The sequence below is a fragment of the Meleagris gallopavo genome, chromosome 3 (genome assembly GCF_905368555.1).
Source record: "Meleagris gallopavo chromosome 3, MGAL_WU_HG_1.1, whole genome shotgun sequence".
Classification (NCBI taxonomy): domain Eukaryota; kingdom Metazoa; phylum Chordata; class Aves; order Galliformes; family Phasianidae; genus Meleagris; species Meleagris gallopavo.
Window position 1 is genome coordinate 73,688,461 of NC_139406.1, and position 20,889 is coordinate 73,709,349.

At 38.5% G+C, this 20,889-nt stretch overlaps 2 protein-coding genes across 13 annotated transcripts in view; one reads left to right on the top strand and one right to left on the bottom strand.

Moving 5' to 3' along the window:
* Positions 1-14,140, top strand: part of SPAG1 (sperm associated antigen 1) — a 37,220-nt gene extending 23,080 nt beyond the window's left edge. For all 6 annotated transcript variants that reach the window (XM_085221478.1, XM_019614174.3, XM_085221480.1 and 3 more), the window contains 7 exons: positions 223-375; positions 4,293-4,468; positions 6,790-6,931; positions 7,787-7,913; positions 10,148-10,312; positions 12,446-12,817; positions 12,950-14,140. In XM_085221478.1, coding sequence (XP_085077604.1) covers positions 223-375; positions 4,293-4,468; positions 6,790-6,931; positions 7,787-7,913; positions 10,148-10,312; positions 12,446-12,817; positions 12,950-13,081 — 1,267 coding nt within the window. In that variant the 3' untranslated portion in view covers positions 13,082-14,140. The remainder of the gene's footprint in view (positions 1-222; positions 376-4,292; positions 4,469-6,789; positions 6,932-7,786; positions 7,914-10,147; positions 10,313-12,445; positions 12,818-12,949) is intronic.
* Positions 14,141-18,355: 4,215 nt separating this feature from the next.
* The window catches only part of RNF19A (ring finger protein 19A, RBR E3 ubiquitin protein ligase), a 57,365-nt gene continuing 54,831 nt past the window's right edge, over positions 18,356-20,889 (bottom strand). For all 7 annotated transcript variants that reach the window (XM_085221481.1, XM_085221484.1, XM_085221483.1 and 4 more), the window contains one exon: positions 18,356-20,600. In XM_085221481.1, the coding sequence (XP_085077607.1) occupies positions 19,910-20,600 (691 nt within the window). In that variant the 3' untranslated portion in view covers positions 18,356-19,909. The remainder of the gene's footprint in view (positions 20,601-20,889) is intronic.

Consider the following 20,889-nt stretch of genomic DNA (forward strand, 5'->3'; position numbering starts at 1 on the left):
TGGATTTGAGTTGAGTACCTTGTAGTAAAGCCATTTCTGAACTGCATTTCATTTAGGGCATTAATAATAAACCACTCAACAGCGTCTTCCTGGGTTATATTACTGTAAGTCAAATCTGAAATCACACAGTTGTTCCATATAGTTGTATGTATAATAAAACAGTTGTACTACTATTATTTACTTTTTTCTGCTTTAACATCATCTCTCTTTTGTTTTTTCCAGAGCTCTGGAGCTTCAGCCATTTTCCCTCAAGCCTCTCCTACGACGAGCAATGGCATACGAGTCTATGGAGCGGTATCGACAGGCGTATGTTGATTACAAAACAGTTCTACAAATAGACAGCAGCATACAAGCAGCAAATGACAGTGTTAATAGGTAAATGCACTTTGTACATTTTCTACACATCGGTCCAAATAGAGGAATGTAGTTCAGTTTTGCCTGGGAGTACGTCCTTTCTGCGTTTATCCCACAGCAAGGTCATCACAACTAGTGTGTTAGAACTAGAGGACTGGCTGTTTAATTCTGTTGTTTTCTCACAGCTTAACAGTTGCATTCTGCAGCACGTTTTTCTTTTAAAATTATAGTATTAAAATAATATTAAAAGGCTTTTGTTTTTTTTGGACTGGAACTCCAACTTCTTTCCTATCTTGTATTTGATATCATGTAAAGCAATATTTTAAGTCCATACCTTTTCTCTGACGTTTCTGTTTCCTTAATTTACTAGCATTCTTTATGTGGCAACTAAGATTTATGTTAGGTGTGAATTCTTCAGTATGCTGCAGTTGTGCACTGGAGCAGCTTGTTTCAGTGATTGGCTACAAAGCTTAGAGATTAAAAAAAAAAAAAAAAGGAACATAACAGATCGCTTAGAGATACATTACAATATCTTACTGTAAGATAATCATTATTATGACAGTGTTTTTACAATTTTATTCTCATTAACATGTTGAAAGTACTTAAGTGCACAAATGACAGGATTTTCATGTTGATTTTCTTTCCTTTTTCCTTTTATTGGACAAAAAAAATACTTAGGAAAGCAAAGCAGACATTAATTGTTGAGCAGGACCCCACGTTCCTGCAACTTTTTACAATGGAATCTAGTACTTTCCTTCTTAAGGCAAGGTCATGAGTGTCTATGTTTTTCTTTATGCTTCAATGAAAAGGCAATAATATTTTTAAGTTCTGCTTATTTAAGAAGAGACATCCAAAGGAGATCATGAAACTTTATTATCTCCTCTTTGTAGTCATATTTTTGATTACACAACAAATTGTCACTGATCTCCTGTATCTACATTAATAATAGACAGTTTGGTTTGGTGAAGTAACTTCCTGTCTTGGTATCTCTACAGCTTATTAGACTTATTATACCTTTTTTTTTTTTTTTAATCTTCTTGGCTTATTTATCTGCAGATACTCTTTTTTTGTTTCTTCTGACAATGACTTGTAACTTGCTTAGTAATAAGCTTATTTCCTTCTTTTCCCTTAACATTCTTCCTTTTCTCCTCTCTAGGCCTTCCTTATGTTTTTAGCTTCACTGCTCATTATTCTTTCCTCCCTGGCAACCCATCACCTTATTTCAGCTGCTTCTTCCTTCTTGTCTTCTCTTCTGCTGGTAATTAATTTTTGCTTGCGAATTCTTACTTTCTTGAGCGTAGACCTCCTGCATTACTGAACCTTTAATATAAATTATTTTTGAGTATTTTATTACTTGTAAATTAACCTGTAATCGATGACCAAACTATCAATTTTTATTTCCAAACTGATACACCTTTAAAAATGAGTTTTAACAAAGAATTGTAGATACTGTACAGCCCTCCAACTTAGTGGGACAACCTCAAAATAGATCTTTGAATTTTTTAGAAACGTCAGGTCTTAACAATTTGCTTTTACTGAAGGATTTATTTGTTCTTGATTTTCTGGAGGAAACTGGATGAAGATTGTGTAGGAAACTGACAGAAAACCTCATCTTCCTATTTCTGTCTGAAAGTGGGCTCACTACATCTTGTTAAGGCTCATCTTGCTGTGTTTACCTGCTAAGCAGGCTTTCAAAAACTCTTAAAACCTAAGAGCTGTTCAGTCTAATATTTCAGATTGTTCTCATGTTAAAAATGAGTAGAATTTTTAAGATAGAGCCTTTACCTGCCATTCTACAATCAAAGTAAATTAAGAAAGAATGCATTTATTTTTCCGAAAAGTCAACTGAAAACAAGCATAAAAAATTGTGTGTTTATCATGGTTAGATGATTTTCAATTGTGTTTTTTATGCTGGGCAGTATGTTCATGCATTTCCATTTATTAAATTGAAATGTCATTCCACTTCTCTCAATTCCCAACAGAATTATTCTGTTATTTTCTATCAGAAGAACCAGAAAAAGAAATAATTGATTTTTTAATATAAAGTGTACAGTTTTGTTCTCTAGCAACATTACCAGAGTAAATCTTAGGGCTCTCTAACTTATGATAGTGTGCCACGTTTTTCTTAACACTTGCATTCAAATGATGCTTAAAAAAACCCTAAAACTCTAGAATAAGAACAAAACAGAAGTAGCACAGATTTCTGTCGCCCTATAAAATACTGCTTATTAATCACCCAGATAGAGGAAAGCCCTGGAAGGGTATATGCAGTTAATGCAAAGAAAAGTGTTTTTGTTCACTTGGAAAACAGATTAAATAGCTAGATCATACACAGAATATCACATTTTGTAGTGTTAAGAACTTATTTTCAATACCAAATGGTATGTTTCATGCAGCACGTAGCATGCATGTTTCATGCAACATAACACATAAAATCATGCCTTATATAGCTCTACAAACAGTGTTTTTATTCTGTATTATTTTTTAAAATAATTAAAATTAATTTCCGTTTTACAATCAGTGTCTGCCTGGACTGCTCAAGTTGTCCCTACTTGAGCAGAGAAACTGGACCAGATGGATCCAGAGATCCCTTCCAACCTTAACCACACTGTGATTCTATGAAATAATATTGAAAGGGCTGCTTCTTGTATTGGCTCTTCTTTTGGATCCTAATAGGAAAATAGTTTGGTGCCAGCTGCTTTGACTCCAGTCAGTGTATTGCACTGAGGAGTTTTTTACTTTATAACCATTATTATTGAAACTTTTATAAAGGAAAAAACAAGGAAGGAAACTTTATCTGGGTTATTAGTGCTCATTTTGTCTCATTTGAGTCACATTTAGGGTTACTAGATTTTATTTTTTGGCAGATAATTAGCATAGAGTGTTTTCTTGCACTACATTAGATAGAAATGCATCTAATATGCATATTCCAATTTATTGATTTACACAGTAAAGCAAGTCAAATTGATACTATTTTGAAAGCTTTTCTTTGCTAAAGTAGACATCAGACTTGCTACCTCTTGGCTCCTAAATTCATGTTGATATTAGAAGTCTTTTATATCACTTATATTATTAGCATTCTCATCATATGTCAATACTTGCTTGATTGGGCTTTTTTTGTTGTTTGTATGTTTGTTTTTTAAATCACTACAAAAGTTGCAAGAAAACCATGAATTCTTTACTCATATTTGTTCAGGTCTTTCTCCAAAACCTATCACAGCAATGGGAAACTCCCAGTTAACTGCATTCTGTATTGATCCTCTCATGTGTAGAAACAGATGATCTGTAGTCTATTGGTTAAAGAGAGACTGAACAGTTTGAATATATTTTTCTTTGCCTTTTTAAATGGTAATGAAGAATAATCTAGTGAAGAATTTCTGACTGCTGTAAGAAATGTAATTTAGTGAGTAATTTGTGAGCTGCACTAGTTGTTTAGAAAATATTTTTGTGAGAGATAATTGTGTTTTGTTTGACATGGGCAAATTTAGGTACCATGCTTATGTCTCAGGATGTTGTATTTTACTCTTGTTCAGATAACACCAATGAGCTACTGAGAAAACTAAGCAGCGTAGATGTCTGTTTCCCCCTCCCCCTTTCTTTACTGCAGGTTTGAGGCAGCATTTAGAGCTTGGTTGCAAAATCTGACATTTGCTTTTATAGATCTGGCTGATGTCAGTGTCCTGTCTCCTACATATGAGCATAAGTACTCTTGATTTAAAAAGGAAAAAAGTCTGAATCAAATAAATAAATTCAGTAGTGTTGACTACCAAGACAGTTGTTTTTTTTTTTTTTTTTTTTCAATAATCTTAAGGATAATTGTTCAGTTTTGTGTGTGTGTTTTTTTTTTTAATTGGAACATTGTATTATTTAATTTGTAAGTTATTAAAGCATGAATTAAATGTATGAAGAGTCGTGTTGATGGGGCTTTTCCTTTTCAGAATAACGAAGACTTTAATTGATCAAGATGGTTCTTGTTGGAGGGAAAAACTGCCACCGATTCCAGTTGTCCCTGTTGCTGTTCAGCTACACAGGTGGGATGGAGGCAACTTTACTTCAGAGGTTAAGCCAAGAAGTCCCACAGATATCAACAAAGAAGAACAGCTGCAGATGAATCGTATGTATAGCTAATGCAGATATGTATCTACTAGGAAATACTTCTAACCAAAAAATGGAATACAATCAAATATAGTAAAGAAATGGCTTTAGAAAAATATTTATTGGAGAACTTTGTGAAAAGTCAAATTAGATGATCTTTTATGTGATTAGGTTTGATGCACTTTATAGAGCCACAGTTATGGTAAATGTTTTTTGGAGGCCAACTGATGCAGTTTAGTTTGCAGCATGTCATTTCTAAAGTGATATAAAATATAGCAGAAATGCTCATCAGCAGTGTGTTGAGTCCCATCACAAGGGTCACTGGTTTTCCTGACCTCATCGTACAGCAGCTAGAACAGTTCTCTCCCCCCCAAAAAGTAAACTAGACTGAAACCCTAAGTATCAGAACCAGCTGCATAATCTGTAGCCATCGTTTAATTGTTGATAAAAAATATTACTCAGCTGTTCAAAACAGAACAAGTAGGCTTCTATGTGGCCAGCATGTAGTGAGATGGACTACAAAAGAAAAATTCTGATGTTTTTTTTACTACAGAATTTAACAGTGGCTATTCAGTAAGCACTCTTAAGAAATGTTGGTTCAGACTTTTCATGTATGCACTGAGTGCTCACCTCCAGGTACGACACTTTCTTCCCTCTGATTTTTTCCTTTCAGTGGAGTTTTCATTTTTCTTGCTCCAGTAAATCAGGTGAAGTAGCCTCTCCAATTCTGCTCTTATTGATACTAAATCCTCTTGCAGAGGCCTTAGCTGTATCATTTTTGAATCTTCCTTGGCTGTTAATTAAGGTTAAATAAGGTTCCCTTATGTGTTTTCTAACTATATAAAGAAAATAAGCACTGAAGATCACAGAATCATAGAATGGCCTGGGTTGAAAGGATCACAATGATCATCCAGTTTCAAGCCCCTGTTATGTGCAGGGTCACCAACCACCAGACCAGGCTGCCCAGAGCCACATCCAGCCTGGCCTTGAATGCCTCCAGGGATGGGGCATCTATATCTATGCTTGTTTAACAGGGAGGAGAACGCACCGCATAATTACGTTGCTGGCCTAATATGTAGCAGTGATACAATCAATTATTGCATTAATGCATACCTTCAAATAATCTGTACTCTTGGGCACTACAGATGTAAAGACCTTAACACTATCTGAAAAGTCATCCTTAAAATTATTTATGCTTGATTAGAGCAACAGACAGCTTACACATACATGCATTTATGAGAATTTGACCTTTTTTCTTGAGAATTAAGTGTGATTCTGGAAAACTTGAATGGTGTAGGTTATGAATAATGTGAGTAATAGCATATATAGAACAGTGGTAAAGCTACAGGAACTTAGTTTTTTGTTTAAGGAACAGGAAGGATGTCAATGTATATTTTAAGCTCAATTAAATTCATAAAAGTTTTACTCTACTTTTTAAAATGTTCAATGACTGAAGCATTTCAGTTGGTTGTGCATATTGTTACTGATTTATCACTTAAGGATTGGACAGTTTAGCACTTATTTTTGAAATGAAGTAGAAAAGTGATATTTTAAATAAGTGTGTTGCTATTAGGAAAACTTTCAAGCTAAGCTTTTGTATTTGTGCTGCAGTGGTTGTACTCTGGGCTTTTTCTGTTATTAAGGAGTGCAATTTGTTGAGGTTTTTTATTTCATTTTAACTTAACTAGGAAAGATTAAATTTACCTCTCTACAACATCGTGTAACTTTGCAAAGAGAGAGAATTATGAAAGAACAAAGCATTTGTATATATACGTATAGTTTGGTGTTTTCCAGTTACTTGAAACATCTTTATCATAAAGTTCATAAACAGAATATTGTTGATGTCTCCCTAACCCCAATGATGTGATTGTCACTGTCAGTTTATCATAGAAATTGTGATGGATTGGTTTCTTGCAGAAAGAATATTAGGGAACATAATGGCCTTTTTGGTGTGATGGTGAAGATCTAGAAGGCTTTTAATGCTACTGATTACATTTCCAACCACTGTAAATAAAACCAGTATTTCAGTGGTTCATCCCTCTGTACCACAAAGAGCAGGTTGACAGGAGAAGATAAAAATAGAGTTGTCTGTTGCATTCACATCATTTTCAGCAAAAATAATTACCTTGCTGTATTGGGAAGTGTGTGTTATGTCAAATGCATGTACGGATGTTCATTCCTTCCTTAGGGCATCGGGAAGATGTGGGACAGAAATCGGAATGTGCAAACTGATAAAAATACTCCAGGTGCCAGGCAGTTATTCTTAGGCCGGGCAGATTATTCAGTTACCTGTAATGAACCAACCTTCTTACGTAACGCTGTGATCCTTTCGTTGTGCAGGTGAGAAAGCTGAGGAAAAGTTCAGGACATTAAAAAGTCAAGGGAATGATTTTGTGAAGAAGGGTAAATATGGTGAAGCTGTAAATAAATACAACGAATGCTTGAAGTTAAATGCCAAGGACTGCACAATCTACACTAACAGGTAAAGATTAAAATCTGACCCCACTTTGTGGGATAGTAATGCTTACATTTTTGCACTGAAAATAAGGATTTTGCATCACTTCAACCACTTTTGTAAAGAAAGGCTTTTTTTTTTTTTCCACTTGATGAGCATTTCCAACAACAAAATTGATCTTTGGTTAAACCACGTTGTCTTCCAGCAGAGCACATATTATAATGTCAGTGATATTTATATAAAGATTTTAAATGTATGTAAAGTTACCGAAGTAAAAGTTAGAATTAACATAGCATTTTGCAGAATTTTGTGAGAATACTGATTTGATATTAATTATAAACTAAGGTGCAGTTGCAGTGTACCAAATAGAGTAATAATTTCAAGAAAATGTACACACTGAAAAGATAGAAGTAGAAACACAGTCATACAGCAGCATTATTTTAAAGGTTGACCTAATTCTTTGGCATAATTCTTTATGCTGTAATCCTGTCAGCTTCCTCAAACTAAGAAGGATTTTATTAGGCCCAAACCTGAATAGGAGACTTCCAAGTAATAATTAGGTACAGAAAATGATATTGCTTATTTAATGCAGAGCACTTTTTTACCCAGAGTGGCTGCACAGAATCTGTATTTTGTACATTACTGTACTATCATATTAAGCTAAAATAGGCTCTGCTTTTAGTACAGTACAGTACTAAACAGTTTTTTTGTATTTAATACAGTAATGTACAAAATAGAAAAAAAAGATGTACTATAAGTTAAAAAAAACAACAACAGTATATTGATATTGTGTGAAATACTGTAATAAACATACAGAGTCAGAGGGCATTACAGACACTAGAATTTACTTATATTGCAGTGTATTCTGTTTTTCTGTGTTAGAGCTCTCTGTTACTTGAAACTGCATAAATATGAAGAGGCTAAGCAAGATTGTGATCATGTTCTTCAAATAGAAGATTCTAATATTAAAGCTTTTTACAGAAGAGCACTAGCATACAAAGGATTACAGGTGAGGAAAAAGAACATGGCAGGTATTCTTAAGCACTTCTAAACTTGCTTATCCTCTTCAAAGGCAATCATCAGGTAATTAAGTCAATGAATATAAGCAAAGTATGCAGTGCTGATGATGTATTACTTTGTAAAGCATTAGGCATATATGGAATATAAATATTTTTTGAACATAAAGATCTGCATGTTGATTTACAATAATTTGAGAAAAGACAGGAATATTGGAATAAATCAGCTTTGAATAAAGACAGTTAAGCAGATTTAAACTCTGTTATAATGTTCTAGTTTACCCCTGCGTCCCAGTCTATTTTTTTTGTCAAAGTGTTCACCATATCTTAGCTGATTACATACAGATTCTCTTCAAGTCTGTCTTCATCTGTTCAAACTAAAATCTCAAGCTGTCTTTTGGCATCTGCACGTATTTGAGTGCTTGTCATATTAAACCAGGACTTTAATTATCTTCATTCTCTTCTACTTTCCTTCTCCAAACGCACTGGAAATCTTTGTCAGTGATTTCCTTTCTCACTCTGTGGGCAGTGTGGGGATTCAGCCTTTGCCTTTCCATCAGCACACTGAAGTTGTTGTCATAACATGAGGCACGGTGCTCATGGATTCTTTCAGAATTGAGCACCCAGGGACTCTCAAGATTTGTTTGTTTGAGGCAGATGTAATACCTTCTTTACAGCCAGTTGTAGGGATGAGTGAGTTGTAATGCTAGGGAAAGCAACAGAGACGATCTAGGATTGACAAATGACTCTGTAACAAAAGATAGTAAGAGCTAAATGCAGCTATTTTGTCAAGACGTAACTTAGCTGGAAGGTGTTATTTGTTTATAAACAAGTATTTATATCACAAAAGCTGCAGTGGAATTTAATGATTTTTATACATTCACTGAAATATAGTTAAGGAAAGATCAGGATAAAGATGGTACTTGTTTGCTGAGTTAGGCCTACAACATAGGATATGGGATTGGACTGTACCTCCTACACCTGATAGCCCAGGATGCAGTTTAAAACCTAGGAGGACTGGTTGTTTGCTGGCCATTGTGATCATTGTCAGAAGTCTGTTCTGGAACCTCATTTCTCTGTGGTTGTGAATATTCAAATGTTTTAGCTCAAGTAGTAGCTGTTTGCTGAAGAAGGCAAGCTGTCCCATTGCTGCATTTATTTGCAGAATTCTGGTTCTTTTGCTCTTCTTTCATGATACAGCAAACCTTGGTTCATTTACAGACTTCATACAATTTCTCTGTACCTTGAATGCAATTAATTGGTATTGAACAAAATATCCTGGATAGAAAAGAGAATGTCTGTCTTTTGCACTGGTGGTTTCGTAACTGTTGAGATGCTGAGAAAAGATGTCAAATGACGATGCAACAGAGGATTGTTTTTTTTTAGGGTTTGTTTTCTTTTTCTGTGATAATATGACCCTTAATAACCTTAAGACACTGTGAACAGAGGAAATAGTGGCTCCCTCACTTTTCTGTGCACAGTCTTTTACATGTTATCCTTATTTTCAGTATTCAGCCCCCAGGCTAACTTATTTCATGTGGTATTTTAGCTTTCCTCAGAACTGATGCTGCTCTGAACTTTGTCTCTCTGGAAAATTTAATATAAAAATGCATAATACTGAAAGTCAAATCTTGAAACGAAAGCATTAAATAAATGACAAGACTGATTCTGGAAGAATTGTGTCCCAGTGTCACTCTGTCTTTGTATTGGTCCTTCTGTAGTTTATCCTAGAATTCATCATGTAATCTCAGTCTTCCCAAGTATAACCAGGAATTTTTCTATGTCAGCCCATTTGAGATGAGCTATTGAAATGATGCCCGGGAAGTTAAAGCATAGTTTTAATTTAAGTTTAATTTGGCCTACTGTCAAAGTACACAAACTGTTGAGGGAGTTGCATTGAGAAGGTATTAAAATGTTAATTATGCTTAAAAGCAGCAATCTCCAGTAATCTATTTTCTAATATAGGGAAATGTTTTTCAGAGCATAAATTAATTCACAGTATATATTTGATATGAAAGTATTTAGTCAGGAAGTATTCAAACTCATCCTTGGCTTCCTTTTTTTCTTCCTTTAAAAATTACACTGCATTTAGATTATTTTTGTCTATTTAACGTCAAGATTTCAGCATTTCTATTTCTCTTAATAGTAAAAGACAATACGATAATTGAAATTTCTTTTTCCCCTGGTGTGTTTATGAGAAAAAAAATATTTTCCCTTTTACTTACAGAACTATCAAGCCAGCATCGATGATCTCAAGAAAGTACTTCTAATAGATCCAAACGTTCTTGAAGCAAAAAATGAACTAGAGGAGATAACCCAGCTGCTCAGCATCGCCAGCGTTGCTGTCGCTGACTGTCAACAAAAGCAAAGGAAGAAAATAACCATACAAGAGGTATATCTGTTTGTTTTTACAAACAGGCAGTACAGAAGCCATACATTTGAAAACATAATACCAAAGCATTCGGGTTTTAATTCTTAGCTCTACACCTGCTTTAGGCAGAGTTGTATTTTTAACATATTGGAGGATGCTCACATACGATGTGTTCATCATCCGCTCTGTTCTGCAGTAAAGCTTTGTCTGCTTCGAGGTGCATTCAGAACCACAGCGGAAGTGAAAAAAATACATTTAGACAGCAAGAAACTTCAGCACGTGCTCCTTATAATCAAAAACCGCTTAGATTTTGAAACAGTAATTTTACAGAATATGGCTGCCCAAGAGCAGTTTTGCTTTTGAAGTCTGAGCTATTCTGGCAACCTCTGGCAAAGGTGTTAGCAACATGCCAGCTGTTCTTGCGCTGGTAGTAAAGCTACTGGTATGAAGGATGAAATCTTTCCTTAACAAGCAATGACATGGATAAAAATCTGCAAAGTCTGGCAAAAGAAATGCATGATTTTACATTATGCATTGGATCAAAATAATATCTTTCCAGAGTTTTTTGAATTAAGTAGTGAAGGGATTTTCTCAGTCACCTGATGTTTTCAGTTGTAATTTCGATGGTCCTTTAAGAACGTTTTTTTTTCCCCTTTCCTGTTTAAAATATATGGTTTCCAATCTATGCTATTAAACTGAGACTGTAATTTGGATTGTGCAATTTCAAAATGATGGTGTAATGGAAATGGTGATTACTAACACAGCAACAACTTGTTTTATTGGTATATTTCCCAGTATCACAAGTTTGTGGGATTTTATGTAACTGGTGTAAGCTGGGAATAGTATTAGTTAAGCTGTGAGTTGTGACAAAGGGACTGAGAGTGTTCAGAGGAGCTCTGGGCAGTGAACACAGTGTTTGGGGACCTGCTGACTACATTACCAGCAGTGGTAATTTCTTGCAGGGCTGGGGCAGGAAGCATTGATGTTTGCTGTCGTTATTGCTGCTGCCCCTTTAAGACAGCATTCCTTGTTTTACCTACATGAGAATGCCGTGAAAGCAGTCTGCAAAGAAAATGAAAGAAAATTTAATTAGAAAGAGATTTATCATTATTGTTCCATTTTAATCAAGCTATAATTTTATAGAAGACAGCTAGATATCTCCCTTGATGCTAAGGATTATTTAAAAATAAAGCAAAAGCTCTATAAGCCCAGTGCCTGCGGGAATGACTAAGCTTGCTCCCAGCACAGCACTGTAATGTGTAGTGCTGCATCTTCAGACTTTCCAAAAGCCTGACATGAAGCTTTTGGAGAGACCCTGTTCAGTGAGTTGTTTTGGTAGGTTTGTACTGACTCCACAGCTCCTAAAAGTTTGAAGTGTACTTTAGTAAAAGTAGTTATGTAGTTGTAAATGTGGTTGGCACTGCAACAGGTCGTCCAGAGGCGTGGTTGATGCCCCACCCCTGGTGACTATCAAGGTGAGGCTGGATCAGGCCATGGGAACCTGATCTAGCTGTAGTTCCCTGTTCATTGCAGGGGAGTTGACTAGATGGCCTTTAAGGTTCCTTCCAATTCTAAGGATTCTATGATAGTGGAACTCAAGGCTAATTTTCTAGTAACTGATTGATGGAGCTCTGTACAGCTTGCAGTCTGGGGAGAAGTGGGAATGCACGCAGTTAGTTAGACCATGATGAGCCTTCTACTTCCACAGCAAGTCCACAAACAGCAACCTGATGCAACTGTTATGTGCCTGTACTATTCTGAAGTCAAAACAACGAAATAAAGCTGTAAATGAAAAGTATGTGGAAACTAAACTTCAGTTCTGCTTAGGTTGTGTAACTTCACGTTTAAAATATGTATTCTATTCCTCAGTCTCTCCCAGTGCTTTATTTGTCTTTCTACAGTGGAATGCCAAGCAATGAAATGAAATGCAAAATACAGACTTTTGACTAAGAAACCTTTAAAGATAAACAAGGGTTGTACCATTCTGGGGGGAAGAAGGACACAGAGGAACATAGAAGCCTTTATGAAGAGTAAAGCCTATGAAGAGAAGCCTTTGTGAAGAGTAAAATGCCTGCTTTAATTTAGTGATGTTCATGTTGAATATACACATGCCATGTATGGAATTAATGATTTGATGCCATTTCTTTTGTGAAGGTAACTGATGAACAGGAAGAGGGGCAGCTTGTGACATCAGAAGACGTTGTGGCTGACGATGTTTGCTCTAAAGAAGCAGTTCAGAAGAGTGTGCCATTAAAGACCTGTGAAAAACTGAAGATTTCTGAACCATCAAATGCCTATGATTTTGGTCAGATTGTAAATGCAGTGAATGCCAATAAGGATCACTCTGCTTGTGCAGATCTTCTAACAATTACTGATCCAAAAAAACTGCCAATGCTGCTAAGTAACAAACTTGAAGGAGAAATCTTTTTTATTTTCATCCAGTCATTGGAACATTACGTCCTTGGAAAAGATCCTGGCCTTGTATATCAGCATCTTTTCTACTTAAGCAAAGCAGAAAGATTTAAGGTAAGAACTTAGGTTAAATGAGTACTTAAATCAAACAGAAATTTAGGAGTTTAATATTTCAATAGGAAATGATTGCTATATTTCTGTCAAATGCTATGCCTGTGCTGATTATGACCTAATCTGTTTTCTCAGGTGGTGTTGGCTCTTCTCAGCAAAAACGAAAAAGAACAGGTTCGGCGATTGTTTGATTTGCTCACGGAAAACCAGAATCATCAGTACTCTTTGGAAGAACTTGACAGCCTTAAAGAGGTGTATGAACTTTAAGAACTTAAAGTTTATTTGTTGTGTAGTTAGAGTTGTCGGTTGTGAGATGTCTGTACAACTCTGCCAACACGCATGGGTTGAAGTGGGTCTCTACATGGACTGTCTGAATTCTGTTTTATTTTGATAGCATACACATATTTAAAACTTGCTGCTCTTTTTTTTCTTTTCAGTTGTATACACTTTTAGTCTAGAATTTAATGCATATCTTTGTGTTCAGTTATGGAGTTCGTGTTTGCATCCTGATTTTGTTTAGACATGGAAATATCTATTTTGCATTTATATATAGCATGAAATACCTTGGTGGTACAATGGAAGTACACTTTCAGTCATCACTTGTTCTGTCACCTTGTGGGTTGTACATTCTCGTGGGAAGGAAGCACCTCCAAGACAAACAGATCCGTTAGTGATAGCTTTGCTATAAAGAATTTACAAGTATAAACATTTTTTAAATAAACTGCACAGCCCATCTGTTTCTTTGCCCCCCAGCTTGCACACAACAGATGTAAATATTTTTGGTGCTGTACAAAGATGAATGAATAATATATTAGCTTGTCATGGAACACTTTGGCTCAAAATAATTAATTATTAACTAAATGGGTCTGTTTTTTAAATGACAAACGAGTAAGTTTTAGTGCACAGAGAATTTTGTTTTCTGTGTGCATGGAAGGATTGCTAGTTTGCACAGCTTTTAAAGGAACAAATGGCTGCATCTAACAATTAAAATGTTTAACTCCGAGTCTGTAATCAGATTACTTAAAATACCAGCTATTGCTGCTTACAGACATATTCATAAAGCTAAAACTAAGGCTATTTGGTGCACCAGTAGGGTTTTTGTTTTCTTTCAGGCAGTACTTCTGTTTTATATTTCATTGTGACAGAGCTGCCTTTTTCAAGATGAAGCGTTAAAACTTTTCACATGCCCCAATGCCTTCTTTGCACACTTAATATAAATTATATCATACTCACAAGTGCTGCAGAAGTACCATTAAGGATGTTGTTCCAGTGAAATCTTTTCTCAGGTTAATTAAAATAAATAAATAAAGGTCTTTTTCCTGAAAAGTAGAATTTCTGGACTCTTGCTTCTACCCTCTTTGAGCTTATAGTTCTGGTGTGGTTTATGAGTTTGGTTTTGAAGTAGAATACCAAGAATGAAGTTTTTAATTCCTAAAACACCGTTAGCACAACTGATGGGTTTTGTTCTTAAACATCCTCTTGCAGTGAGACAGCTGTGTATCTGAGAGAGCTCTGTAGCTACAGCCAATTGCACTGAGCCAACTAAGTGCCAGGCTGCTTCGTTCTTCACAAGGGCCAGGTATTGGTGGTCATTAATTTCTGTGATGGCGAGCTCAATCATTCTAACTGTAGCTTTGTATGTTCTGGGGTTGGATGGGGTACTGGGCAGCCTGATCCAGTATTTGATGAGTGGCAGCAGCACTGCCTGTGGCAGGGAGTTGGACCCTGGTGATCCCTGAGGTCTTTGCAACCCAAGCCATTCCATGAGTCTATCTATGCATAGTTTAGAGTTAAGTTATATATGTTGTTTTTATTCATTTCATTATGTATTTAGAAAGACAATACCTACTGAAACTGAATTATTTTACTAAATGGGATGATATTGCCTTCCGTAGCAGAAATACAGCTTTACTGCATTGATTAAACATATTTCTCCTGTAGATTTTCTTGTTTCTGCAGGGAGAGTTTTACAGCTAGCCAGTTTTATAACTAGCAATGGAAATAATCCTGTTAGGTTCCTGTCGTGGTGAGAAAATTTCCCAAATGCATCAGAGAAACACTGACTGTCAGATGAAACAGAGGCAAACTCAGTTTGAAGCGGAAATGACGAAGAGGTCAGCTGTAATTACCTCTTGAGCAGAAGTTCTAAATGAAGAACTGCAGCACTGTCTACAAACAAACCCGCTATCTGGCTGGCAGGGGAGAGCCGGCACCAGCTGCCCTCACAGCTTTGTATCCCTGCAGTTCAGAGGCAGTCAACAGAGACTGAATAACAAACGTCCCCTTATCTGAGTAATCAGCACTTTACTGGTCTTCTAAAGTGCAGAGATGAGCATTAACCTGTCTCTGTTCAGTGGACAGTGATAGGGGGAAGAGTGCTCTAAGAAGAAAACTTAACCTTGGCCTGCTGCTGTGGGAGGAGGGGCCAGGGGAAGTGTGGTCCCAGAGTGGCAGTAAGCACAGCAAGCAGCAGAGTGAAAACGTTATCCTGTGTCTGCACAATAGCCAGGCACGTGGTGAGTGGTTAAATCATGGATGTGAATCCCTTGTTCTAGTGCAAGTGGAAAAGTAGCTGTTTTCTTCCCTTAAAGGAAGACTACTGGGTAAGGAATAGAGCAGGCCATGGTACACTGCTGTTATTTTGTCCCTTCCAACGTATTTTTGAAATTTTAGTGAAGTCGTATCCAAGTAAATGGATATTTAAGGCAAGAGCTGCTATGAGAGATGAGTGGCATCAGGTGTCTCTCTGCCAGGGCCTTCCACCACTCCTTTCACTCCTTCATAGTGGCACAGACAGCAGAAGCTGGCACAGGCCATACTGGAGGACCACTCTGCAAGTAGTCTTGGAACCAATGAAGCCAATGGAAATTGTTCCCACCATAAAACTCTCTAAAGAAAATAAAAGGAAAAGGGAAAGAAAAAGAAACAACCACCAAACAGGTATTTCCTCCATTTTATCACATTAGAATTAAACACATTCTCCATTCAATGCCTAGGAGCACAGAGATGTATTATTAGGCCACAAACACTTCCAGTTGAGGTGGCTGTGAATTTTACGTCTGTGTTTTGGAAACAGGATGCAGAAATGGTCCTGTTGTAGAGCTGAGTCGATAGGACCTGGGAAAAGCAGTGCTGGGTCCTGCCTGCTCACTCTCTGTGCCCACAGCTGTGATTAAACCTCAGCACAAGGTAGCACACAGCACTGCTGGCACTTGGCTGAAGCAAGGAGCTCACAACAACCAAGGACCTGCCCTTCCACTGGCCTTGGAGGCCAGACCCCTCCCTCCAGGTGTGTGCTCTCCATCACATCCACTCACCTGCACTGCATGAGAGCTTGCTCACAGTGGCACCCAGGGGAGTTCAGTCCAGCTACTCTTGCTGTAGGTGGGCCAGCTGTCCATGGTCACAGGTGCAGGCAGAGCGCAGTTACCTCTTCTAAGGAGGGAGGGGTGGTCTGGGTTATGCTGTCATATGGCTATAGAAGCACAGCCAGGCTCAGCCAGGTGCTGCAGGTCTTGCTGCCAGAACCCCATGTCTTTGGACTTTAAGAGCAGGTCAGTACCTCAGTGCTTGTTCACAGCATGCCTTCAGCATCTTTGAACTCCATTTGAGAGAGCTCCTTCCCCTGGGGCACACTGATTAATTGACACTGCAAATTTTGCAGAACAAAACAACCCCTCATCTTCAAAGGCATAGGATGGGGAACAGGAACTGGAACCTTCCTGCAGCACACGAAATGGCTCAGAGCCACCAGCAGCTCTCAGGCACTTCAGGTATAACCCGACCAGCCTCCCACACGGCATCCAGCCAGGTGCCACAGCCAGGAGCCTCCGATGGCACCCCAGGTGTTACGCAGGAGCTTTCACGCAAACCAACCTCTCCGTGTAACTCAGTCACACACAACTGTGCCACGATGCAGCTGAAGGATCCCCACTCCCTGTGGCCTGCCCACCTCCATCCAGTGCATGAAGCTATTGGAGCAGTAACTTCACCTGAATTGGACGACAAGGACTGGGGGCAGCTGCTCAGCACACAGCCCGCAGGGTTCCCTCCTAGCAGCAGGGCTGGATGTGCCATCACAGCCTTGTTCTTGTGCAGAGGATGCCCAATGACAGCCCAATGTGGGGCTGCTCCTGTATGCTGAACTCCAGTCTGTCCAAAAAAGTGATCTACATGTTCTGGCCAGGACTGGGTTCAGTATCTTTTCCAATCACATCTTCACAAAGTGGTTTCAGGCTCTCCAAGAAACCTTCCTACCTCCTACACCGCTTCTCATTTCATGCTCTGATGTGACAGCTTTGGGGCACAGCAGGGCAGCAGGCATGCAGCCAAGCCCAACAGCACAACTCTGCTCCCTTCCATGAGATGACCTGGAAGCTCTTATTCAATGTAACATCCACTTCCCCCAGGCTACTACCTGTGTTAATATCCTTTATCTTTCTTGCAACCAGCACACCCCACACACCCCACCCCAGCATCCCTGAGTGGCTCCATACACCGTCATCTTCTCTTCAATAAACCTACACCGCCTTTCATCAATACACTAATAGAGCCTTTGCTCCTTCACAGACTCAAACCATTTCAATGCCACTTTAAGCTTAAAAATGTATGAGACAGCACAGTTTGGACTGCGTCACATATGAGAAGATACAAAACGAGTCAGCAGTACAATGCTCTGCTAAAACAAATTTTGCAACTCTATTAACTGCTTTCATGTGGAATATAAAATTACCAAAGATTATTTCAGAGCGACTGAAACTACTACTTTCTTTTGATAAAGCTTCTTTGCCAGGAAAAAAAGAAATAATATATTTTCAATTTCCCGCATAGCAAAACTGAGGTGCTGAGAGATTAAGTCAGGTTTAAATTCATAGAACAAAAAACAGCTCCAGTTCCCAGCTGCAAGCATCAGGTGGCATCACTGCCCCTCGGCATGCTCTTGTCACTCCACAAACAGAGTGGAAGAAGCCAAAAGGAGCACTTTCAGAGCTGCAACAACTTTATTGCTATTGCACGAGGCAGATTCAAAACAGCTGAACCAGATGCCAAAGGGCATGTTCGCAGCTCCTGTCTTCCTTGAGCTGAAGAGCCCAGAATGGGGCACAATAAAACGTTTAGTTAATGCTGATCTTATTTCAACACATCACTCATCAATAACAGAGTACTGTAAAACTGCTCAAACTAGAAAAAAAGAAAATCCAGCATGAAGTGCACACACACCCAAAATATCCAATTCAAACCTTCCCACTAAACTCAGAATTCACACCTGCTTCCAATTCAGAGCACCCAATGACAGAAGTGCCTCTGTGCCTCACTGCCATTTCTAGGATACAGCCTGTTTCATTCATCCTCCTTTCTATTCTCTCCTTAAGAATCCACCATTGGAAACGTTTCAGAATACCAGAGCACTCCACCCCAAAGGCCACCAAACAAAACCAAGATCTGGGACAACAGAAGATGCCAGCAGTCGGAGCTGGACAGTGGGGAGAGCCGCCTGATGTGTTCCATAAGGCCGCCTGCATGCTGACAGGACCACTCAACTCAGTACTTAGACATTTATTTCAGATATGCAGTTTACACGCATATTACTGAGCAAAACTGAATTGCAAATATACAAATACCGTAACAAGCATTATCAAATGACGTAACTGGCACTAGTGTTATAAGCATTTAATGAAACTGGTGAGGATAAGTCATGGAAGAGAACTGCAGCACATGGCGTTTTCTTTTCATCCAACCCAACTCCCAGTAGCACCATAATGGCAATACATTGAACACAAGACAGAACATTGGTAACTGTTTTTCTGATATTCACAACTTTTTTTCCCCTCATTTTTAGTGATTTACATAGCAAAAAGAAAAAAAAAAAAAATTGGACAGTGCAGGCGCTTTGGCCAACTTGCCAACTTCAGCTTGTGTTTATCTATACATCTTCCATATGCAAAAGAAAAATAAGCCAGCATGTCCAGAAGCCATCGTGGCAGCTGGGCAGCCACTGCCCTGCACTCCGACTCTGGGACTGAAGATGCACGTCTTGCAAAGAGATGTCACGTGAAAGAAGTCATTCACGAAAGCCTGAGTGAGTCTTTGGTAGGCTAATACTTTGTTATCATACACTTATCTACCAGTCATTTATTCGCTAGGATTCTCTTTTGTGATTGAAGGTGGCCAAAGAGGACATTCTGGAAAACACGACAGACAAATCCTCCAACGACCAGGCACTTCACACCCAGTCTTTTCCAAGGCACCAAGAATTGACGGGGCACCGCTTTCCCCCCTCATGAAAGGTGACTGCATCTGCTTTTCTACGATGCTCATAAATCACTGGATCATTATCTTACAGGTTTTACACAATGCAGAGCAGCCTTATCTGCCGCACGGTTGGTTGCATGAATAAATAAGTGACCCCACTGTTGTCCACAGGTGAGGTCTCCATTCCTCCATGTATTAAGTACCAATTTCTTCCTTTTCTAAATGACGTAACACGCCATAGCCTCGCTCAAAGTGTACACACGAAGGCTTCTGACACAGGGCCACATCACCTGGAGGTACACGATCCATTCCACATGCATTCCAAATAGTGTGCCCAGTTATAAAACAAAATGATCACTATGGATATTCACTGCTGAAAATGTTTGTAGAGGTCTCCGCAAAACTTCTGCTTCCCTTCAAGTTCACGCTAGAATGGTTTTAAGTCACTAATATTCAGCTAACACCCATTTATCCCACATCCCCTATTTTTTGAGCGAACAGTGCAGGATGTATTACTTATTTTAGCATTTAACATATCAAGAATTACCCAATTTTTTCTAAATACACCAAGTATATGCTTTCAAGCAAAGTTGTGGCAAAAATAAAAAACACGGACGTATTTGCACTGCTGTAATGCACTTGTTAAAGCCTTCATGTCCCTTCACACAGCTCTAAGATCCATATGAAGTATTCTGCCTTAACAGACAGGTATATAAAATGCAGCTGTATCAAAACCTTGCTTCCGCCGGTCACCTGAAGCTTACGGAAGCCGTCGCATGTAATTAAACCAGCTTTCAGACAGGGTTCATTAGTGGTAAATATGTTTTTGCAGCATTTTTTGGCTTAAATTTCAGTCTGAATAGCAGTGCTTAATTCCGCAGCACATTGTGAATGGTTGTTGTTTGCTTCTTTCAGAGTTTCATCGACACCCAGACCTACATCCATTGAAGATCCGTTAGTAATGCTTTCCTCAGCAATGTAACTCAGCTGCTGAACATCAGTGCCTGGGGCTGCCACAACAGGCGGCGGGATTCCGCTCGCCTGCGGAGAGTTTTCCAAGCGATCATTTTCCACCTCTGGGAGAACACTGACTGTGGTAAAGCGAGTATGATAGTCGCTGGAACCGTGGCTACAGGAAGTTTTCATACTTTCCATATCTGAGCAACTGAACTCAGAAAAATGACTCGAGTGAGAATCTGCTACGGATGGAATACTATCGCTAAGAGAAGGAGAGTCAAATTCACTGGAGTTTGTGCTTTGTTGTTCCAACAGCTGAGCATCCATGTCCTCTCTTGTCTCATTTATCTTCATGCTACTCTTCTTTCTCAGCTTACCCTTACATTTTTTTCCTGCTGTTGTTTCTTTGGACCACTTGGTGGCACTAGATTTACTTTCTGGCACGCAGGCCGATGAACACGCAGCGTTGCTCCGACCTGCAGCACTGCCATCATCAACACTGCTGCTTCCGCTGTTGTGTCTGAACTTGGCTGGCTTTGATTCAATATCCACTTGCACTTCCATGCTGTTGCCTTCCCTGCAACAGGAATGAACCTGGGTGTAAGCAGTTATCTAAAACAAGCCAGGCGATACAGCTGGACAAACTTGCAGCTTTTCAAAATACATTGCAAAAGCAAGTGAGAGAAATGTCACCTGTTTTGGAAAAAGCGTTTAAAACCAAGTAAACAGCCCAAAGAGAAGCAGACAGTCTGAAAATGAAATGCTTTACTGAGCTACAGAGATTGTTCTCCTCTTTGGAAGAAGGCTTGGCAAATACAAGCAATCACGTGTAATTCAATTTCTAACCAAAAAATTGTTTCTTTCTT